The sequence below is a fragment of the Staurois parvus genome, unplaced genomic scaffold (assembly GCF_062004578.1).
Source record: "Staurois parvus isolate SC_StPar_1 unplaced genomic scaffold, SC_StPar_1.0 ptg000165l, whole genome shotgun sequence".
In the NCBI taxonomy this organism is placed as follows: domain Eukaryota; kingdom Metazoa; phylum Chordata; class Amphibia; order Anura; family Ranidae; genus Staurois; species Staurois parvus.
Window position 1 is genome coordinate 19,257,530 of NW_028317961.1, and position 25,114 is coordinate 19,282,643.

The 25,114-nt window shown below is 42.3% G+C and overlaps 1 protein-coding gene across 3 annotated transcripts in view; it reads right to left on the reverse strand.

Annotated features, from left to right (window-relative positions):
- The window catches only part of LRP11 (LDL receptor related protein 11), a 50,754-nt gene extending 33,306 nt beyond the window's left edge, over positions 1 to 17,448 (reverse strand). The window contains exons 1-2 of one of the 3 annotated variants that reach the window (XM_089676281.1): positions 16,518 to 17,448; positions 5,584 to 5,744 (exon numbers count right to left, since the gene is read on the reverse strand). In XM_089676281.1, coding sequence (XP_089532407.1) covers positions 5,584 to 5,744; positions 16,518 to 17,226 — 870 coding nt within the window. In that variant the 5' untranslated portion in view covers positions 17,227 to 17,448. The remainder of the gene's footprint in view (positions 1 to 5,583; positions 5,745 to 16,517) is intronic. The other 2 variants (XM_089676280.1, XM_089676279.1) reach the window with 2 other exon arrangements.
- Between the last annotated feature and the right edge of the window lie 7,666 nt (positions 17,449 to 25,114).

The following is a 25,114-nucleotide window of genomic DNA, read 5'->3' on the forward strand; positions in this document are numbered from 1 at the left end:
TTACTAAAGCTGCGTCACTCAGAATCTCATGCACTTCTGCATGCAAACCAATCAGCTTACAGTTTTTATTGCTAAAGCTTAATTGAACAAGCTGAGGTTAGAAGTTGATTGGCTACCATGCACAGATGCACCAGATTCTGAGTGAACCAGCTTTAGTAAATCTCCCCCAAAGAGACGTGGCTCCCCCGCTCTCTCCTCATTGGCTCACTGGCTGTGATTGACAGCAGCGGGAGCCAATGGCTGCTGCTGCTGTCTCAGTCAATGAGGAGAGAGAGATCCGGGACAGCTGAGGCTCCCATGCACATTGCTGGATTGAGAAGAGGCTCAGGTGTATATTAGGGGGGCTGCACACAGAAGGTTTTTTAACTTCATGCATAGAATGTATGAAGGTAAATAACGTTCAGCCTTTACAACCACTTTTAAATAAGAATAAACAGTACAATGAACTGAACTGTGCTGTTCCCTGCCAGATCTCACACAGACAGTAACCTGCACAGAAAAATGCCGGATTTTACTGTAAAGGGTAATGTGAACGAGCCCTTACAGAACTCCCAGCAGCCACTTGGGAACACTAAGGAGTTTATAAAGCAGTGAAAGTAGCTTTCATCGAACATTCTCTAGTGGTGAATCATTTACTGTTTTTTAAAAACAAATGCACCTGGAAGATTCACCTGCTGTTAATGTTTGCGGAATGTAAATCTGGCCATAGATGGATTGAATCTCAGGCCAGTTCAGCAGGGACCGGCCAAGATTCGATCCATCTATGAGTCTAATTGTACCCAAGTTGAGCCATCGTCCAATTTGGGGTAGAACAAGCCTGTCGGATTTTTAGCATGCGATTACTGACAGCAGCAAGAGCTGTAAGCAGTAATTATTGTATTCTGCTGGCCGGGATGGCTCCCCTCAAGCAGAACACAATAGTGCTGAGGGAGTCATTCCCCCATCAACACTGACTGTGCTGATGGGGGAATCAAGAAAATTGATTTATCTGCAGCTCGCCTACTGCTTTATAAACATGCCCTTTTTATTTCAGTTGCTGGATTGACTCTTCACTCTACCTACTGTTGTTGCTTCTCACAAACACAGTAGCAGTGCTTATGGTTGCCATGTGACCACAGGTAGACTAATAAATATTGCTGCTACCAACATCTGTGGTTATTTATTATAACAGAAGCAGTGGAAGACACTGACAGTTCTATTTTTACTAAAAAGAAAAATACAGCTGCACTGTAATAAAGCTGAACAAATATAAAACACAAATTAATGTAACTCTGTAGTCATCAAGACTTCCTAATTGCATTTTTTAAAAACAAGGAGGAAGAAGCAGCACAAAAGAACCAATCAGTTTGTGCTGGCAAGAAGCATGCTATTAGGATGAGAAAGTAGTGACAGAGAGATGAGCCCTGCTTCTCTTTTCACTGCCCAGTTACAAGCTGGAGTGGGTCCATGAAGACCTGGGCTCAGAGGAATTGGGCTGAATGGCGCTGGCCAACAGAATTAGGATACAGTGGGAAAAAATTCTACAGGGAAAATCTCTGAACTGATGGTGAATATTGCTGATTTTGTTTTTTTTATGTTTAGCTGTTTATTTGTGCCTTGTTATTTTTGGTTAGAGTTCAGCTTTAAAGCTATTACTTGCAATAATCATGTTATCTGATAGTGAGTGATAATAAAGCACCTTCAGTTGTCAAACACAGTCAGAGATTGTCCAGCTATTTGTGATGAAGGCTGATACAACTGTTTTGTATGCAGAAAAAGAAAAGTCAAAACACCAACCAAGCAAGTTCTGTCAATGTCATGCAAGAATGTGCATTTTAATTACAGAATCTCTTTAAAGGCTTAGTTTACCTTTTATGTAAACTGGCCTGGGCAGACAAGCGGTCCTGGTAGTTCAAAGTTCAATTGTCATTTTTAAAAATGCTGTTTAATGGAATAACTATACCCATAGGCCTTTTCTATCAACCATGACATCTGGCTCCCGATGTTTACATTTCTACATCCAGGACACAGCAGACGTTGGGAGCGAGCCTCCAGCATAACAGAAGCAAGTGCACTTCCTGACTCAAAAGCTGCACGTCTAGTGTGCGCTCTCTCTCCCCCTTACCTAGTAGTGGCTGAATTCTGTGTTGCTGGTACAGGGAAGGAGAGACGCATCTGTAATATTTGGATAAGGAAGCACACTTGTTCCTGAGATGCTGAGAGTGAGTGCCCAATAACCCAGGATATAGGAATGTAGCCGTCGGTGACAGAAAAAGTCCATGGGTATGGAATTTGCAATAAACAATATTTTACAAACAGCATGGTGTATTTTAAACTACTGGGGCCCCTTAACTGCAGAAAGGTGAACTTAGACTTTCAGTGGAGTAGAGAAAACCTACAACCTAGCCGTACCATGTGGTAGGGTTGGGTAGATCTAAGAACTGGGTGGAGAAAAATAAAAAATTGTTTAGCAGGTAAAACATGCTCCCTTATACAGTATGTACTGAATCTTTGTGTTTAGCTGGAGTTCTGCTTTCACTAATTCCAGCCTTTGGCGTGCCCAACAAAATTGTCATCATTGTACACAGAACATGTGAAGCATGTCCTGTCTCTTTGCCCTGCTTCTGGGACCCCCCTTCCAGTATACAGGAATTGTCAACTTTGATTAATCAGAGCCCTACTCAAAGAATGTATCAGCAGATTCAGCTGTCAAAAAAACAGTCTGAATCAGTGTTTTCACTAACAACACTGCTCAGAGGCTCATTGGAAGATACAAATTAACATAAGGTTACTTATGTATCATTCTGTTCATTTATCTGCAGATCAAAGGAATGAACTTAGATCTGCAGATGATGTTGGTTAAATCAACCTAACATTTTTTAAAAAAGGATTTATTTTCCTTTATAAAAAAATTATCCAATATTTAATTCCTTATTAAACCTTAGTTTACTCTAATCAGCGCTAATTAAATCATCTCTGCTCCTTCTCCCTTCAACTATTATTTTCCTGCTGAATTTTTTTTTTTCATTTCTGTTTTATTAACTATTAATATTTAAACTATTTTTGTTTTGTTTGTTAATATTTTCCACATATTTATTAATTTCCCATTTTAAAAAATTGAAAATTGAAAAAAAAAAACCAAAAAAACACTTTATGTCATGTGTTAATAATTTAGCAATGTTTTGTACCAGAATCATAATTTTAGTGTTATTTTAATCAGGACAAATTATAGAACAAAATGTGTACTTTTTATCTGCAGTAACACTATTTATTTTTAAACTAACACTGCTCAATTAAAGTGCTTGTTTATTTTTGTTGCATTTTATTGTCTAAGGATTGTAAAAAAAAATAATTGTTGGAAGAATATCATGAAAAGAAAGCCATGTTTGTTCTTAAAAAACAATATATGTATTACCCTATTATCCTAAGTAATGACAATGTTATTGCCAAATAAACAGGTCTATAGCAGAAATGTAAAAACTGCTGAGGTCCATAGGGGGTGAACAGGTGTGAGAGGCGAAGTGGATATATTATTCTTCAGAAATTTTTTTACTGACGCACCTGTGCCCCGGGCATTGACAAGTTTGCTTCTTGTACACATCTCACTCACAATATCAGTGACACACGTATTTCTAGGACATTTCTAAAGGCATATACAGTAAATGCATGTAATGATTTTAATTGTATAATTCACACTATGTGTTTTCCTGCATTTAGATGCATTCTGGTTACTTGCATATACAGAAAATAGAAATGTATGTGTCCAGGGGGCAGATTTGATATTCTAAATGTACCTGCATTTACACGTTTCAACACAGGAGGCAAGTGTGAATGTAGACTTATCACTCACAGTCAAGTTAATATGGCTCATTTCTGCATCTGTGTTTCTAACTGTGATTTATACAAATATATGGTAGAAGGAGTGGTATATACAGTAAAACATAGAATTGAAACTCCCAGGGTATCATCCCATATATATAGATCAATAAAAATAGGTAATTTGAAGTGGCACTTTGAGTATGCCCCCAGGGTTCACAAAGATTGTACAAACAGAAAGAAATTATATATAAAATTACAAATTTATTGAAATTACTTATAAAAAGGTTCATCTATAAGTACAAGCATCTTTCCTAAGTATAAAATGTGTCTTGTGACATATGTCAACGTGTTTTGTGGTACCTCCGCTTCTTCAGGACCTGAGAATCATTTACTTGGAAGTACACTTAATTCAATATATGAATATATTTCATTTTTTTATATATTGGAAGAAAGCAAAGAAGGGGCAAACTCTCCTTGTGCATTACCGTGATAAAAAGGAGTTTATTTAAAAATAACAAAAGTGTATACTCACAAACCAAGATTCATGAAATAAGCTAGGAACCAATGTGACAGTCCGAGCAACCGGTAGTCTGGCAACAGGGTATCTAAGGCATTTCGGGAGACGTACTCCCTTCTTCCTGGTTTGTGAGTATACACTTTTGTCATTTTTAAATAAACTCCTTTGTATCACGGTAATGCACGAGGAGAGTGGGCCCCTTCTTTGCTTTCTTCCAGTATTATCAAGATTCCCTGATCTTTAGAGGGCTGCACCTCAGCAAGTGACTGTTACTGTGGTCCCAGGATGCTCACTGACTTGAGCGCTTGTGTGTTTTTTTTTTTCTCTCTCTTATATTTATATTTTGAATTATGTGTACTTCCAAGTAAAATATTCTCGGGTCCTGAAGCGAGGGTAATTGTGAAATGCATTGAACTATGTAATAAGACCAATTTTATACTTAGGAAAGATGCTTGCACTTATAGGTGAATCTTTTTATAAGTAAATTCAATACATTTTGTAATTTTAAATATAATTTATTTTCTATTTCTACAATCTTTGTGAATCCTGGGGGAATAGTCAAAGTCCCACTTCAATTTACCTATTTTTATTAATCTTTAACTGTGATTTAGTTACTTCAGAGTTTAACTCTTCCTTTATAAGGCCTGCTTCACATCTTTCTGTGCCCAACAGTATAGTAAAAACACAAAAGTAAAATGCACTACAACGCATTTTAAAAAATGCACTTAAAGCACACAAAAGTAAACACATATAGATGTGAATCCAGCCTAATGTTTCCATACATTTTTAATAACCCCCGTACGTATACCCTGATATGTTCAGTCCATCATAAAGAACTTTGTGTACCATATATATACTGGACAGACATTGCAATGTGAGAGTAGCATGCCGTATAGCCTATAAGCATAATTATGAAACCACATTATTACCACCAAAGACACTAAAACATTATCAGGCAGTTCTCCTTTGTTATGGCATGAATAATGTGTTCTTTGATATGCTAAATGTTTTGTTATTTGCTACAATTTCTCTGCTTAATGTACAACTGCAGTTGACTTGCAAGTCATTGATTTTATATCTCTATCTGTATATCTGATCGCAGTCACACACTATATTTCTTAAAACGTTTCAATAAAAATATATTGAAAGAGATAACATCAGGCAGCAAATAACTGAAATACCTTTTGTATTGGGCATTCTGTTGGACTAATATGTGTTTCACAGATATTTTCTGTGTCCTGTAAAAAATGTCAAACCAGTCAAAGTACCTTCATGTCAACTAATGGGTCTCCTCGGAGTAGTGTCCATTCATAGCGAACTATGGCATGGTCATCAGTGCTTTCTCGTCCATCCAGTATGACCCAGTCAACAGGCAGCTGGAGCACCACATCTTGTCCTGCATTGCTGGTAGGTGGCTTGTCATTCTCTGCTATGAATGTAATTATAACAACATGGAAATGTTAACGTTATTTTTATTGAAAAATAACAAATTGTCATCAAGCTGAACTTCTTCAAAGAGGAACTGAACCTGTGCGCAAAACAAGGCAAGTGGATGGCAAAGAAATAGTCTTCAGTACTACAAGGGAACTTCCTACAGCTTATCTTTTCCCACCACTGACTTACCATGCCTTGTTCTGCATTGTGATGACCATCTTGGTAGAGGCGGGGTTTGCCTTCCTCATGTCAGAGCTTCCATGAAAGGAGAGTTATGAGCACCACAGAAAATCTTACTCAAATTTCCTGAGATTAGCAGTCATGGGCTGCAGTGCCTTAGATCTCATACTGCAGCTATACGGCTATGAGCCTGTAGGAACAGAAGTGCCTAGCACACTCATATTTTTCAGGGTAATACTCAGGAATAATTAACACTTCTAGATGTTCCCTATAACATGGTGGAGAAGGATCTGGGTGTTCTGATAGATCACAAGCTTAATTCACAAAAAGAACACTGGGGAACTGGAGAAAGTTCAGAAAAGGGCAACCAAACTGATAAGAGGCATGGAGGAGCCCAGCTATGAGGAAAGATTAGAGGAATTGAATTTATTCTCTCTTGAGAAGAGGAGATTAAGGGGGATATGATCAACATGTATAAATACATCAGTGGTTCGTATAGTGAACTCAGTGTAGAGCTATTCACCCTGAGGTCATCACAGAGGACAAGGGGGCACTCTTTACGTCTGGAGGAAAAGAGATTTAATCTCCAAATACGGAAAGGTTTCTTCACAGTAAGAGCTGTGAAAATGTGGAATAGACTCCCTCAAGAGTTGGTTCTGGCCAGCTCAGTGGATTTCTTTAAAAAAGGCCTGGACTGTATCGTAGATACACATAATATAACTGGATACTAACATTTATAGGTAAAGTGGATCCAGGGAATATCCAATTGCCTCTTGGGGAATCAGGAAGGAATTTTTTCCCCGTAGGAGCAAATTGGATCATGCTTTGCTGGGTTTTTTTGCATTCCTCTGGATCAACTGTGGGTTTAGGATTACAACTTTTTTTTTTATGGTTGAACTAAATGGACTTTTGTCTTCTTTCAGCCAGACTAACTATATAACTATATAGCAAACATTCAGTTTTTCAGTTCAGTTCCATTTTAAAGTAAAAATGCAAAATAAACTGCAGAGTACAAAACAGTAACATTCCCAGCCAAAATGGACACCCAACATAAAACATAAACAAAAGAAAATTGTACTAGCAAGAAGCATTTTTTTTTATTTTTACTTTAATCTATGCAAATAAGGTATTTTGTACATGTGTGAAACTTGTATAATTTCATTTCTCAGCCCCAAAGATTAAGTAGAACTATAGGCAAAGCCTTTTTTTTTTCCATTTTGGATAGAGTAGTGGATAGAGTTATTTCGAGCAGGGCCCTCGAACCCCTCGTGTATTGTATTGTACTGTATTGTCTCATGTTCTGTCCCCCTCACTAATGTACAGCGCTGAGCAAACCCTTTGGCGCTATATAAACACTGTATAATAATAATAACCCCGTCAGATTTTCTTTCACCATCTGTTTCCCATTGCGGAGATTTCCCTTCACCTCTTGTCTCATAGCCAAACCAGAAGTCAGAGGAAATCCCTGTAAGTTAAGGGAATTCCTTGGGGACTCCCAGGTCACCAGAACTAGTGTTCTCATTGGAAGATTTCCCCTCTATTACTTTTCTGGTGATCACAGTACTCTCCACTCTATCTAAAACAAAACAAAGTTCAGTTATATGTTAATTTCTTTGCAAACAAGTGCAAATCCAGTAAAATCCTGGGTATTATCCCTATACTTAGGGCATGTTCCTTGTTTGATACAAATAAATGGTCCAACTGATTTTCCAGTTAAAAGCCCCATGGCCAACCACCATCTTAGAGGAACAGAGTATCCACTTTTGCTTGAGTGAGGCCTTTTGGGGATGCTAGGCCCAATTCACATGGAGCAGTCAGCTCCATGCCCCATGCAGGGTCATCATTTTCCAGCACAGGGATGCACAGATGTTGCCCTGCATTCCCTTGCCAGTGTTACATTATTGTCTATTGGGATGAGCGGTTGTACGGATACAGCCACTGTGTCCCAATATGACATGCAAGGACACAGGATCAGTTTGGGGATTGGCACCCGCATGTCATATTGGGACATAGCATTTTTGTCCTTGCCCCGCATGTTCCAATAGACAACAATGGGAAGTCAGCACGTGGATGCACACAACACCAGCAATGACAAACTAAATGGATACAGATGAATCCTATATAAAACTGGAAGCTGCTTTTTGGTCCTATTACAGAAACCAGAAAAAGATTGCAGAGCTGCTTTGTGCTTTTCCAGTAAAGTACTGTAAGCATATTGAAAACATATTTATGTTATGACTTGGTGTGCAAATAATACAATGGTGTAATGTGTGTGGTATATCACCATCTGCTATGCCATCTGGGATTTCTAGCATATCATGGCACTATTGATAATTAACTTAGAGCTAGGGAGATTTTCCTGTGCCTGTGTTTGTTGCTTCTTCTGTGTGTCAGGTACAGTAAGTACTTTCACAGGAAATTATTTTCTAAAAAGATCTACTATACTGTATGAGGCGTATTTCTAAAGGAGTGAGTGTGACAACAGTCAGATATTCACTTCAGGTAAATCAATCTAATTTAACCACATTTACTGTGGGCAGGTGGCAGCTACAGGCACCGCAATGTACCCATACTTCACTTGACACATGCAGCAGTGCAATTCCAGAACTGTTGTATCTGGTGGACACAGTGGATCATGGTTCTCGGTACCCGGCTGCTGTGAGCGCCTGGGGTATCATGTGATTGCTATGACCAACCATAGCAATCACATGATTACAATGTACAGTAAGCAAAACTGTCATTAATGGCATCCATTCATGACAGCTTGCTTACTATTTTGATGCTGTGATTGGCCCACAGCTATCACGTTGTACCTGGCACCCTTTACCATGTGATTAGCTATAGCCAATCACAGCATCACAATAGTAAGCAAGCTATCATGGCATGGAGAGTAGTGTGTAACCCGAACATTATGAGGAGGGGTGTGTGTACCCTGGAAACTACGAGGAGGTGTGTGTACCCCGGACATTATGGGGAGAGGAGTGTGTACCCCAGACATTACGGGGAGAGGTGTGATGCTGTGATTGGTCCACAGCTATAACATGGTACCTGGCAACCTTTACCATGTGATTAGCTATAGCCAATCACAGCATCACAATAGTAAGCAAGCTGTCATGACTGAAAGCCATTCATGACAATTAAAACTATTGCTTAGAAAGATTAAAATACAACTTTTTCCACTCTGATATTCTGGAGCCCCTCATTCTGCAAAAAAAAAAAAAAGAGCAACAATAATCTGGAGCAGCTGTGCATGGTAACCCTGATCACCGCTACACCAGTCATATGATGGTGCGGTACTGCACTGGTGACAGTAATAAAAAAAATTGTGAAGAAAAAAAAATTACATCTTCAAAAAACTCGCCGTGCTTCTTACTAAATACCTTGGGCTGTGTATTTTCCAAAAAAGGGTTATTTGGGGGTACTGTACTGTCCTAACATTTTAGGGCTTCATGAGATGAGATAGCCCATCTCATCTCATGTACGATCATCAGGACTGATCAACTTTCAAATAAATATACTGTATCCTAGTTAGCAGACTCTACAAATTTCACACAGACTAAATAATATACACTGATTTGGGTTATATTTTACCAAAGAAATGTAGCAGAATACATTTTGGATAAAATTTATGAATAAGGATTATTTTCACATTTTTTTTTAAATAATATAACAAAATATTATAAAATGTTATAACAAAACAAAAACATGTTTTTTTTAATTTGATATTATTTCATTTATATAGAAAAAAAAAAAAGTAGTGAATAAATATTAAAGCTCTATTTGTGTGTAAAAATGGTATAAATTTATTTTGGGTACAATGTTGCATGACTGAGCAATTTCCAGTTAAAGTAGCACAGTGCTGAACAGCAAAAAATCATGAAGGGGGTAAAATCTTCCGGGAGCCAAGTGGTTAACTCTGGTTAAAGAAATGAGTATTCTATTCAAGTATGTATTAGCTGAAAAAGTGTTGTGATCCAACTTCCTGTTGGAGGGTGGCTACATTCATTCTACAGTTGCAAGAAAAAGTATGTGACCCCCTTGGGATTACGTGGAGTTTTGCATGAATTGGGCATAAAATGTGCTCTGAACGTCATCTAAGTCACAACAATAGAAGAACACAGTCTGCTGAACATAATACTACACAAACATTAGATGTTGCCATGGTTTAATTGCACATAACATGTAAACATTCACAGTGCAGGGAGGAAAAAGTATGTGAGGCCCTAGCTTAATGACTTCTCCCAGAGCTAATTGGAGCTAGGAGTGAGCCAACCTTGACTCCAATCAGTGTCATGATATTGGATGTGTTGCTGACAGCTGTCCTGCCCTTAAAAAACACACACCTGTTTTGGGTTTACTGGTTTCAAGAAGCACTGTCTGATGTGAACCATGCCTCGCAGAAAAGAGCGCTCAGAAGACCTACGATCAAGAATTGTTGACTTGCATGAAACTGGAAAGGGTTATAAAAGTATCTCCAAAAGCCTTGATGTTCATGTGTCCACGGTAAGACAGATTGTCTACAAATGGAGAAAGTTTAGCACTGTTGCTACTCTCCCTAGGCGTGGTCATCCTGTAAAAATGACTGCAAGAGCACAGCGCAGAATGCTGCATGAGGTAAAGAAGAATCCCAGAGTGTCAGCTAAAGACCTACAGAAATCTCTGGCACATGCTAACATTTTTGTTGACACATCTACAATAAGGAAAACATTAAACAAGAATGGAGTACATGGCAGGACACCACGGAGGAAGCCATTGCTGTCCAAAAAGAATATTGCAGCACGTTTGAAGTTTGCAAAAGAGCACCTGGATGTTCCACAGCACTACTGGCAAAATATACTGTGGACAGATGAAACCAACATTGAGCTGTTTGGGAAGAACACACAACACTATGTGTGGAGAAAAAAAGGCACAGCACACCAACATCAAAACCTCATCCCCACTGTAAAACATGGCGGAGGGAGCATCATGGTTTGGGGCTGCTTTGCTGCCTGAGGGCCTGGACGGATTGTTGTCATTGATGGGAAAATGAATTCCAGAGTTTATCAAGACATTTTGCAGGAAAACGTACGACCATCTGTCCGCCATCTGAAGCTCCGCAGAGGATGGGTGATGCAACAGGACAATGACCCAAAGCATACAAGTAATTCAACAAAACAATGGCTGCAACAGCACAGAATACGCCTTCTGGAGTGGCCCAGTCAGAGTCCTGACCTCAACCCGATTGAAATGCTGTGGCATGACCTTAAGAGAGCGATTCACACCAGACATCCCAAGAATATTGCTACACTGAAACAGTTGTGTGAAGAGGAGTGGTCCAAAATTACTCCAGATCGTTGTGCAGGTCTGATCTGCAACTACAGGAAACATTTGGTTGAGGTTATTGCTGCCAAAGGAGGGTCAACAAGTTATTAAGTTCAAAGATTCACATACTTTTTCCTCCCTGCACTGTGAATGTTTACATGTTATGTGCAACTAAACCATGGCAACATCTAATGTTTGTGTAGTATTATGTTCAGCAGACTGTGTTCTTCTATTGTTGTGACTTAGATGACGTTCAGAGCACATTTTATGCCCAATTCATGCAAAACTCCACGTAATCCCAAGGGGTTCACATACTTTTTCTTGCAACTGTATATGGTCTCACTGTATGTAAGAACATAGCCACCATCTCTTGGTTACTCCCAAAATGGATTATGGGATTTGTAGCGTCCTTAGAGCAGTGCACATGACCGCAACCTCCTTTCACATTTGGCCATTTTTTCAGCTTGTTCCCCTACTCCTGACTAAGCTCAACATTTCAGAATCCCGTTCCTTCGTGTTGTCCCAGTTCACACTTGTACACACAGCTTCCCTACGCTCAAAGAAAGTATGAAAGTATGAGGGCTTTTTATTGCATTCAGGCGTTTTTAGCCCCATATACTTCAATGGGAGTGCCTTAAGCCTGTATTCACGTTTGGTGTTTTGAGAAGTTTGCAAAATTACACGCACATATGTGCATTTCTGGGCCGCATGCTCAGGTCAGGCCATTCAGTTTAATGAGCTGCCCTACATGCATCAGAATGCAGTAACATGGCTAATGCACCTTTTGAGCATTACGTATTTTTTAATTGATAGAGTGACCCAATAGATATCCAAATAATCACTTAATCGCGCTAAACGATGATTTTTAAATATTATTATAACCAATTAGCTGCCACTTTAAATGCTATGTCAAAACTTATTACAAATGTTATCACACCCAATATCAGTGACAATCAGCGACACTTTCATATGAATGCATTAAAATCAACAATCTTAATTGTTCACAGAATGTAAACGTATTAGTATACAAACTATATATAAACCAAAAAAATCAGCAAATTATATGTGACAAAATCATATGTGACATAAATTATAGAGATCAAGTCTGAATACGACGAAACATGTCAGGGTGTGACGGTGCAGCGGAACGGAAGTGACGCAGTCCTGGAACCAGCAGTGACGTGACGGTGTTCTGTCCAGCAGATCCGGGGGTGGTGAGAGCACCAGCGGTATCTGTCTCACTGGAATGCTAATTTTAAAAGGCTTAACTAGTTTTTTAACCACTTGCCTACAGGACACTTATACCCCCTTCCTGCCCAGGCCAATTTCCAGCTTTCAGCGCTGTTGCACTTTGAATGACAATTGCGCGGTCATGCAACACTGTACCCATATGAAATTTGTATATTTTTTTTGTGACAGATAGAGCTTTATTTTGGTGGTATTTAATCACCTCTGGGTTTTTTATTTTTTCTTAAACCAAAAACCACTGAAAATGTTGAAAAAAAAACGTTTTTTCTTAGTTTTTGTTATAAAATTTTGTAATTAAGTGATTTTTCTCCTTCACTGATGTGCGCTAATGAGGCTGCAGTGATGGGCACTGATAGGCTGCACTGATGGACACTGATAGGTGGCACTGATGGGCACTGATGAGGGGGCACTGGTAGGTGGCACTGATGGGCATTGACAGGCATCACTGATGGGCACTGAAAGGCAGCACTCATATATGGCACTGATAGGTGGCACTGACTGGCACTGATAGGCGGCACTGACTGGCACTGATAGGCAGCACTGACGGGCACTGATAGGCAGCACTGATGCACACTGATAGGCGGCACTGACTGGCACTGGTAGGCGGCACTGACTGGCACTGATAGGTGGCACTGATTGGCAGCACTGATAGGTGGCACTGACTGGCATTGATAGGTGGCACTGAAAGGAAGCTCAGATGTGAACTGATATGTGGCATTGATGGACACTGATGTGGCACTGGCAGGTGGCATGGATGAGCACTGAGAGCTGGCACTGCTGGGGCTACACAGATCATCAGGGCACACTGATCATCAGTGCTCTGATGATCTGTGTACATGTCCCCTCCGAGGAATGCCGATTACCGGCTCTCCTCTCGAGCTGTCAGAGTGACAGCTCAAGAGGAGAGAAATGCCGATAACCGGCATTTCCCTGTTTACATGTGATCAGCTGTGATTGGACACAGCTGATCACATAACCGAGCCGACATCTTTGGCTCTTTCCGTTGATCAGTAATCCGCTGTGTCCGAGGGACACAGCGCATTGACGATCGCCGCGCTGCACGCTCCGGGAGCCGCGCATGCGCGGTTAGAATGGGAGGACGCCATATGATGTCCTCCCAGAATGAGAGAACCGCCTTGCGTCCGTCATATTACTATATGGTGGGCGGGAGGTGGTTAATGTTGTAAGTGCAATATTTTGGCATATTAAAGTTGTTTACCTTGGGTAATACATTGTTGGAGCAAATGTTTTCTCTTTCTATGCAACTATGGAGAGGAGTATGTATTATGATCCTGGCTACCATTCTTATCATGGGTGATTATTGGAGGAACCTCCCGGTCTCAACATTTTAGAATCCATACAGTAAGGTGGAACAAAGGCTGTGTCCTGGTGATCCTAGTATCTGGAATTTATATAGAAGGGTAATCAAAGGCTATGTTCTGGTGAGTGCACACCTGAGAGGGGGTACATAAGAGGCACAGCACGTGCTTTATTCATTTTTCACTGGGATTAACGGTCACAGAGGATTCACGTTGTGGAAGATTTTTTTTGGACTATTTTATTATTTGTATATATTGTTTCACGGGACTTATAATTGATTTTGAGCACTATAATTTATGTCATATAAGATTTTTGTCACATATAATTTGCTGATTTATTTGGTTTATATATAGTTTGTATACTAATACGTTTACATTGTGTGAACAATTAGGAAGGCAATGAATATACACAGAGATTGTTGATAGGTTTTAATGCATTTATATGAAAGCGCCGCTGATAGTCACTGGCATTAAGGGTGATAACATTTGTATTCCGTATTTTTTAACCGCATATTTTACCATGTTTTTGGCACCGTTAACAATAAATGCCAACACAAGCATGACAGGTGGTTTTCATGCTTGCCATAAACATGCATGAAATCACATGATGTGATTGCAAAATACTAAGTGTGAATGCAGAGTAAATGTGTGCTATATGCTTTTGCACACATTTGTACACCTGAACTCCTCTCCTCCTATAGAACTGATCTCTTCCCTTTGCCCAGCCCTGGAAACAAACTCCCGAAGTTTGATACATGTGCCTGTAATACACCTGAAATTCACCCGGAATGCTCTCTGCTCAGGTGTGAATGCAGGCTAAGCACACGTCTTGTTCCAGTCAAACAGATGTGAGCAGGAAAAGGTGAGGTTCAGTAGCTCACGACAGACATTGCAGGGAGGCAGGAAAGCACAGCAAGATACAATTTCACAAAAAATTAATAAATAAAACAAGGCCATTAAGTAGTGGATGAGTATAGATTATTGGGGAGAACAAGGATATTGTTCAGTGTCACTTTAATACGGGGAGAGGTGTGTGTACCCCGGACATTATGGGGAGAGGAGTGTGTACCCCGGACATTATGGGGAGAGGAGTGTGTACCCCGGACAATACGGGGAGAGGTGTGTGTACCCCGGACATTATGGGGAGAGGAGTGTGTACCCCGGACAATACGGGGAGAGGTGTGTGTACCCCGGACATTACTGGGAGAGGAGTGTGTACCCCGGACATTACGGGGAGAGGAGTGTGTACCCTGGACATTACGTGGAGAGGAGTGTGTACCCCGGACATTACGGGGAGAGGAGTGTGTACCCCGGACATTACGGGGAGAGGAGTGTGTACCCCGGACATTACGGGGAGAGGAGTGTGTACCCCGGACATTATGGGGAGAGGTGTGTGTACCCTGGACATTACGTGGAAAGGAGTGTGTACCCCAGACATTACGTGGAGAGGAGTGTGTACCCTGGACATTATGGGGAGAGGAGTGTGTACCCCAGACATTACGTGGAGAGGAGTGTGTACCCCGGACATTATGGGGAGAGGAGTGTGTACCCTGGACATTACGTGGAGAGGAGTGTGTACCCCGGACATTACGGGGAGAGGAGTGTGTACCCCGGACATTACGGGGAGAGGAGTGTGTACCCCGGACATTACGGGGAGAGGAGTGTGTACCCCGGACATTATGGGGAGAGGTGTGTGTACCCTGGACATTACGTGGAAAGGAGTGTGTACCCCAGACATTACGTGGAGAGGAGTGTGTACCCTGGACATTATGGGGAGAGGAGTGTGTACCCTGGACATTATGGGGAGAGGAGTGTGTACCCTGGACATTACGTGGAGAGGAGTGTGTACTCCAGACAGTACGGGGAGAGGAGTGTGTACCCTGGACATTGTGTGAAGAGGAGTGTGTACTTCGGACATTACAAGAAGAGGAGTGTGTACCCCGGCCGAACATTATGGGGAGAGGAGTGTGTACCCTGGACATTATGAGGAGAGGTAAGTGATATGAGGAGAGGGGCGTACCCCGGACATTATGAGGAGAGGTAAGTGATATGAGGAGAGGGGAGTACCCCTGACATTATGAGAGGTAAGTGATATGAGGAGAGGGGCGTACCCCGGACATTATGAGGAGAGGTAAGTGATATGAGGAGAGGGGTGTACCCCTGACATTATGACAGGTAAGTGATATGAGGAGAGGGGCGTACTCCTGACATTATGAGGAGGTAAGTGATATGAGGAGAGGGGCGTACCCCGGACATTATGAGGAGAGGCAAGTGATATGAGGAGAGGGGTGTACCCCTGACATTATGACAGGTAAGTGATATGAGGAGAGGGGCGTACCCCTGACATTATGAGGAGGTAAGTGATATGAGGAGAGGGTTGTGATATGAGGAGAGGGTTGTACCCCTGACATTATGACAGGTAAGTGATATGAGGAGAGGGGCGTACCCCTGACATTATGAGGAGAGGTAAGTGATATGAGGAGAGGGGCGTACCCCTGACATTATGAGGAGAGGTAAGTGATATGAGGAGAGGGGTGTACCCCTGACATTATGAGAGGTAAGTGATATGAGGAGAGGGGCGTACCCCGGACATTATAAGGAGAGGTAAGTGATATGAGGAGAGGGGTGTACTCCTGACATTATGAGGAGAGGTAAGTGATATGAGGAGAAGGGTGTACCCCGGACATAGGAGTATGAAGTGAGGTAAGTGATGTGGTTACCCCTGGTATCAGAGTTGGCTCTGGGCGGAGTCCAGCCATCCCATGTAGAGGAGACATTCCTGGCGCTGAGGGTGAAGCTGCTGTAGTCTCTATGAGGGGAGAACTGGCAGACATTCCTCCCCCGGTGAATGCAGTCGAAGAGGAAGCAGCTGAGGCCCCGGGCCGACCTCTCCACCACGGCCGCCGAGCAGCTCCGCTCCGTACAGCACACCTCCAGACACCGCCTCCAGCTGTACACCTCCCCGGGAGCCTTCAGGAAGGTGGCTCCGGCCTCCAAGGAGTCCTTGGTACGGATGATGTAGTCCTCCAACTGGTTGAAGTTACACAGATCCTCCCCCATATCCCCGGCCGGCCGGACCGCCACCTCCTGGAGCTGTTGCTGCATGCTCTCCTCTTCCTCGTCGGTGCCTTCCCCGGCCTCATCTCCATCCCGGCTATTGCCGTGTCTGTGTCGCTCCTGCGCCCAGCCGCCCTCCTCCTCCTCCTGTTTGTGTCTCTGTTGTTGGAGCTGTTTGCGGAATTCTTCCAGCAGTTCCTCCACCCCGGAGATCTGGGATCGGAGATCGGTCAGCTGTGGGGCCGGGGAGCCCTGGGACACCCTCCTGCACCCCCCGATCTCACAGCACAGGAGCAGGCTGAGCAGGTAGATACAGGAGATCAGAGGCCTGACCCCCAGCACCGGGCTCTGGTACCCGGGGAAGGGGTACATGGTGCCGGCCTGAGGGTGGAGAGCGATCCGGTGATTAGATGAGAGGTGCGGGGATCATGGTGTCCTGGGAACACGATGGTAGGGATCAGCCTGAGGCCAGATCATGGCTCCTCACCCCGCCTCTCCTCACTGAGGATCCCGAGGATGGAGAGAAGAGGAGGATCTGTCCTACAAGGTGGAATCAGCACCCTGGACCAGTGACAGCTCCCACATCTCCCCATCCCCCTCCACACAATGACATCACATCCAGCCACTCATCTGTTGCTTGTACACACAGATTATACCACAGCTGCCATCCTAGATTTCTTCCATCCTGGATACAGACAGATGAGCCATGCTCATCACACAGTTATATGTATGGACAGTTACAACAGACACTTAATATTTCTGTTTGGGCAGACAAGATATGTAGACACATTTTAAACACTTTGTTTTGCTGGAAAATTACTTAGAACCCCCACAACATCATATACAGTATATTGTCAAAAGTGTTTGGACGCCTGCCTTTACATGCACATGAACTTTAATGGCATCCTAGTCTTAGTCTGTAGGGTTCAATATTGAGTTGGCCCACCCATTGCAGCTATAACAGCTTCAACTCTTCTGGGAAGGCTGTCCGCAAGGTTTAGGAGTGTCTATGGGAATGTTTGACCATTCTTCCAGAAGTGTATTTGTGAGATCAGGCACTGATGTTGGATGAGAAGGCCTGGCTTTGCAGTCTCTGCATAATAATTCATCCCAAAGATGTTCTATTGGGTTGAGGTCAGGACCAGTCAAGTTCCTCCACCCCAAACTCTCATCTATGTCTGTATGGACCTTGCTTTGTGCACTGGTGCGCAGTCACGTTGGAACAGGAAAGGGCCATCCCCAAACTGTTCCCACAAAGTTGGGAGCATGAAGTTGTCCAAAATGTCTTGGTATGCTGATGCCTTAAGAGTTCCCTTCACTGGAAATAAGGGGCAAAGCCCAACCCGTGAAAAACAACCCCACACCATAATCCCCCCTCCACCAAAATTTACACTTGGCACAATGCAGTCAGACAAGTACTGTTCTCCTGGTGCCCACTAAACCCAGACACTTTCATTGGATTGCCAGACAGAGAAGCATGATTCATCACTCCGGAGAATATATCTCCACTGCTCTAGAGTCCAGTGGCGGCATGCTTAACACCACTGCATCCTACACATTGCATTGCACTTGGTGATGTAAGGCTTGGATGCAGATGCTCTGCCATGGAAACCCATTCCATGAAGCTCTCGACACACTGTTGTGCTAATCTGAAGACCACACGAAGTTTGGAGGTCTTTAGCTATTGACTCTGCAGGCAGCTGGCGACTTCTGTGCACTTAAACATGCGCTGATCCCGCTCTGTCATTTTATGTGGCCTACCACTTTGTGGCTGAGTTTCTTTTGTTCCCAGTTGCTTCCACTTTGTTATAATACCACTAACAGTTGACCGTGGAATATTTAGTAGCAAGGAAATTTCACAGATGGACTTATTGCACAGGTGGCCACCTATCACGGTACCACGCTTGAATGCAGTGAGCTCCTGAGAGGGACCCATTTTTTCACAATTTTTTTTTTTTTTCATAAATGGGGCCTCAGCTGCTTCCTCTTTGACTGCAATCACCAGAGGAGCAATATCTGTCAGTTCTACCCTCATAGAGGCTACAGCAGCTTCACCCTCAGCCCAGGAATATCTCCTCTACATGGGATGGCTGGACTCCACCCAGAGCCAACTCTGATATCCAGGGTAACCACATAACTTACCTCATAATGTCTGAGGTACACCCTTCTCCCCATATCATTTACCTCGCCTCATAATATCCGGGATACACAAACCTCATATCACTTACCTCTGCTCATAATGTCCGGGGTACACCCCTCTCCTCCTGTCACTTACCTCTCCTATAATAAGGTACATACACCTCTCCTCATAAGAATCAGGCCAAGAACCACAGAGTGTATGGGAGTGCTAGATGGCTGCAAACCGCGTAGAGCCAGCAGCGTTAGTGAATAATTCTAAATCTGCGGCAAAGACAAAGTATTCCTGAAAAATTGATCTACTACTGTATTATTTAAAAAAATGGAACTAAATTAACAGATCCTCTTTAAGATCTTTAGATAAATGAATATGCGAGAAAGGGAATTTGAGACTGGCTGTTGCAATAGACAAACAACGGGAACATTTTTTTCAGGCATGACTCTGGAAGCAAAAGCCAAGAGTAAAGATTTAAGCTCTTTTAATAACACTTTATGCCTGTGAAGCAAGATTGAAATAGATGATTTCAACCTAGCAATTTTGGAATCAGGAAGTCCGAATTCCAAAACGAAGGTGTCAATGGTGATACCGAAGAAATCAAGAGAAACAGATGGCAAAATTATTTTTTTCAACCGGAAGAGGGATGTCAGGTTAATCAGTGATGCTTCCAAAAAGTTTTAAGAGACAGTGGCAAAAGGGCCTACAAACAGAAAATCCTCTAAATAATGTACAATACTGTCAAAACCAGATTCAAAAGAAACAACCCAGTGTAAATAAAGGCCAACAAAACAAAAACCAAGAGAGTTGAAAGAAAGAAGATATAGGTAACAATCCCCTGAATTACCCTGAAGAAGTCACGTGACCAGCGTGACGCAACGCGTCAGTACGCAAGGAGGCATTTCCGGGTGCGCGGTGACGTCCCTTCCGGCGTGGGGGCCATATTGAAACTTCTGTATAGAATACCCATGCAGTACACCTCTAGAATGAAGTGAATGAGCAGTGTCAGATGCAAAGGAGCATGTGAGTGGGCATTTTGTATATTGTTTATACACCATTAAACTGATTACACTATGGAGTCTTTTCTTGTTTATCTATGATCCGGAGAGAATATTGTTGGCTGTGCAATATATGGAAGGATTGGAGCTCTTATTACTTTGAAGTGGACCTGAAAGGTATCCTGGTACTACTCAGAGCGGTGTAATACTCAGAGCGAGCTGACCCTGTAGGGTCGATATAAGGAGGTGAGGGGGCATTTTGGCCACTAAGGATTCGCACGGAGTGAACACATACCATCACTTGCATGAGCATTCAATTTTGAGCACTATTATTGGACATTTTATTTTATTTTGTGTGGATTCATATATGATTATGTTGGTTTTATTTATGTTTCTTTAATTTATTGGTGTGTACTGAGTGTCATTCACGAGTGCCAGATAGGACACTGGTCACATCTGCACTAATCTACTCCCATAGGGAATTAACGTATTGCACTTTATATATTTTACCCCCTGTGTGCACGGGGGGGGGGGGGGGTTTGGATATACTCACTCTATCATTTTATATTATATATTTATCTATAGCGCTACACTGTTTTGTTATATTTAATCTAAAAGCAGATTTAATATCCGCCTTAGAAAGAAGAGCACCTTTACCAACATTCTTTATAATATGGATGGCATCCTCAAAGGTCAAATAGGAGACTGAGGAGAGAGAAGCATCAATGTCATCATTCAAGGAATTTCCTTTGGGAAAAGATAAATGGTGTATTAATCTAAATGAGTTGGGTTCTTTTTTGGGTACAATACCTAAAGGAGAGACACAGAAATTACCAAAAGGTATAGAAAGGAAGGGACTGACCACTTGTCCTTCCTTCAACCCTTTAATATTTTTTCCCTGAATATGTCACTAAATTTCTTGACAAATACCAAAGAAAAATGAGTACCAGAAAATTCTGGTAAAGGAAGACCATGAGTAAATCCTTTAATAATATGTTGGCCTTTTACTTGTCTGGGAAAATTAACAACCAATACAGCATTTTTTCCAACCTCACAGGAGTGCAGACCTTTGGGTAAAATATCTTTCCGCATAGTGTTAGAAGTGGTTTTTTTAAAACTTCTAAACAAGGGACAAGGGCCAGAACTAAAGCAGCATTCATGCTTGTAGCGACAAGATGCATTCCACTTACACTGGCCCTAATTAAGAGCATAATAAGGACCCTTTCCAGTAAGGGGATTGTGTTAGTAGTAGAAGGCAATCAGTCAGAAGGAAAAGGCTTCTGGGGAACATTTAAGTTAAGCCAGAAGCCAACATACTTCATTCCCACTTTAAGGTTCTGGTTAACAGCCAACTTCTGCCAAAAATATTCATCATAAGAGAACCAACCTAAGCCTCTAGAATTTTTATAAGCTTCCAGGATGATTTCTAAGTGCTGAAAGATACCATTACAGTGTTCAAGAAATTTCTCACCCATAACGCTGGAAAAAATAAAAAAGGCATGAGGCCAGTTATATTTTACAGGGTAATACTTCTCTAACCGAAGTTTCAGGAACAGAGTGATTCATTAAATCAAAAGAAAAAGAAAAGAAGAAATGTTAGTTAACAAGTGAGAACTAGGAAACACCAATGGAATAGAAACATTACCAACGGAAGCCCACACCTGTGAAGGGGGAACAGAGGGGGTAGACATAAAATTCTGAGAAACCACTTCCTCTGCTATTTTGGAAAAGGAAGGCACCAGGGAATCAAGTAGAGGAAGGGAACCCTCAGAGAACAAAGGCAGCTGGGATAAACAGGCAGGAATTGGGAGAGCAGAAGGGGTTAAATTACCTTGCTGCAAAGTAGCCTGCTGTTGCCAGGACTCCACTTCTGAAGCCCCAGTAGATGCTGGGTGCTCTACAGCATGGCTTTGCTGAAGCCTGCGAGGAGGGCATGGCTGGTCTTCATGGCAAAATTAGGAGTTTGACACAGGCCCTGTTCAGAAGCTTGAGAATATTAGTACCTGAGATGCCGGCATGAGTTCCAGCAAGTTGAATTAAGGAAGAAGGGACATTGCCCCTGCACTTGATATCCCAGGAAATGCGCCCCCCACCCCAGGAGACTGGCATCCGAAGTAACAGTAGTCCAATCTCCAGGGGTGAGAGGTGCTCCCTAGGTCAACTTCTCTTGTGACCTCCAGGCCAGATCTTGGTGAAGAAGGTGGGGAATTAGAATCCCCTGATCCAGGAACGATTGGTCCCACTGCTGAAGAAAACAGACCTAAAGACATCTATTATGCCATAGGGCCCATGGGACCACTGGGGCAGCAGCCATCATCATACCCAGAAATACCATGCAGTGCTCCTTCGATGAACATCCTGGTAAGGTCCTGGATTGTGCGATTTTCTGTTGAGGTAGAAAAACCTCTCTGACTGTGTCGTAGATGATGCCCAAGTATTCCATTGGCTGCCAAGGAAACAGTTGGCTTTTCTGGTAGTTGACCAACCAGCCAAATCTCGCCAAGTTCTGTAACACAAGAGTTCCTGTCTTCTGTGGCCCTGCAGAGACCTTGACAGGACGAGGACATTGTCCAGATAACAGTATGCTCTAACATGGAGTAGATGCAGTCAGGCTATCACGGACAGAAAGATCTTTGAAAAAGTGTGAGGGGCTGTGGATAAGCCGAATGGGAGATGGGTAAATTGGTAATGCTAACTGGAACTCACAAACCACAGAAAGTTCTGATGACTGGCAGTTATAGGAACATGGAGATAGGCGTTGGAAAGATTTATTGAAATCATCCAGTCGTCCTTTACTATAGTCATTATTGTTTGCAAAGATTCCATATGAAAATGACTGATGTTGATACATTTGTTTACATTTTTCAGATCAACAACTGGTCTGTAACCTCCCGAGGCTTTCTTCACCAGAAATATCTTCGAATAGGAACCCGTGGCTTTTTCTCCTAGTGTTACCAGTGTAATGGCCTTTTCTTCCCAAACCTCTCTCACATAAGATTCTAGAACCCTCTTCTTCTCTGGGTCCTTGGGCACCAAGGTCTCTATAATGTGATCTTGATGCAGAGAAGAGGAAAACTATTCTGTAGCCTCTTTTTATGGTCAAAATCACCCAAGTGTGTGAAACTTCCTTCACCAAAATGTCTGGAAACTGAGACAGCCTGGCACCTACTAGGGGTGATTGGGTGGTTGTCTCTTCACAATGATTTTCCTGCAGGCTTGACTGTCTGTGAAGCTCTTGCCTTTCAGCAAAAATAGAAGACTGTGTACATTTCAATTGGGACCGAGAAAAGTTGTGTTCCCTAAAGGCTCTGGAGTCACAAAATGCTTCTCTAAACTTTCTGTAAGGACAAAAAGGCTGTTGCTGCCATCTCTGTTTATCTTGGAGAATGAAACCCAACTTACCCGCAGTGACTCAACTCATGGCTTCTGCAAGCGACTTCCCAAACAAGCTTTTGCCACTAAACGGAACCAAACAAAGGACTTGTTTAGAGAAAGAGTCTGCAGCCCAATTTATAAGCCACAAGGTTCGTTTTGATGTTACCGAGTGCGCCAACATTCTGGCTGAGAGTTGGACCATATCTACAAGGATTCAGCCAAAAAACAAAATTGGAGGTCAATTTAATCTCATCCAACACCATGATCATTGTTTTAGTGTCTGCTCCTGATTTAACCACTTGCTGCACATTTTCTGTCCAGGATTTTAAGGCCTTGGAGATGGAAGTTAGGGCTATTTCAGGGCGACAGGGTAAGCCTGCAGCTACATACATTATCTTGAGGTCTCCATCTATCTTGCGGTCCATGGGTCCTTAAAAGCAACCACATTCTCCATGGGCAGAGTCAGATGTCTTGCTAACCTCTGGAGGGCTGCGTCCACTCTGGGCAAAGTTTCCCATAGCTGCGCATCTGAAGACCGAAAGGGATAGATCTTAGCCAAATGATTTTTTACTGATAATCTTTTATCAGGAATTTCCCATTCTTTTTGAACCAGATCTCTAATTTTCTCCATCAAAGGTAAAGATGGAACTTCTGTTTTAAGGTTAGGGAAGTACTATTTCACCTTTTTGGGAAGCATTGGATCTTCCTACTGGACCGCTTTTGGTACTGCCTCTACAAAAGGAGAGACTAAAGAAAAGTCAAAGGAGTGAAGGACAGCCTCCTCTGAACCTTCCTGCAAAGAATCTTCCTCCTGAAACATCCTTGTAGAAGGGCCAGGAAATTCATCGAAGACCACCCTGAGTTTTACACCTTTTCGCTGCTAGTAAGGTCTGTAGAAACGTTTGTATACCATCCATGATAACTTGGTCAATGTAGGCCTTAACTTCTCTAGATTTTGCTTCCTTATCTCTTGCTGTCTCCTTCAGGCAGGCTGCACATAGCAATTTTCCCATAAATGCAGCTCCACAAACCAAGCAAACGCCATCCGAAGGGCAATCAGTACCCATTCCATTATGAGCAGAGGGACTTCCTGTCCTCTCTGATGTGGATTTCTTCTTGTGCTTTCTCTCAGGACTTTTATTTCTGAAAAACAAGAGAAAGCCAATAATGCACTGTTTTATCTTGGTCCCGTCTTTTATTTTTGACCTTTTTTTTAATAAAATAAGAAAATTTAAAAATAAAAAGTTAAATAAAAAAAGCCAGTCCGTTGTACCTCTACTGTATTTTTGCTGCTTCTGAAGAGGGACAAGGAGAGCTCATACTGAAAAGAAAAAGAGATAATACAGTAAACAGAAAAAAAAATGTTTTACAGTTGTACTTCCAAAGGGAACCACCAGGGGGAGCTCCTGGCCAAACATACCTGTAGATACATACATAAGGTTAGGTCTATATACATTTGGGCACAGGCACAATTTTAGTTTTTGTCAGGTATTTACCATAACATAGTCAAACTACAGTTATATAATGCATATGGGCTGGAAGTGCACACTCTCAGGTTTAATTTGAGGGAATGTACATCCAAATTGGAGGAAGGATTTAGGAATTACAGCTCTTAAGAGTAGCCAGCCACCTTTTTCAAGGGACCAAAGGTAATTACGTTGGGTTTCATCCCTGGTGATGCTCTGCCAGGCCTCTACTGCAACTGTCTTCAGTTCCTGCTTGTTCTTGGGGCATTTTCCCTTCAGTTTTGTCTTCA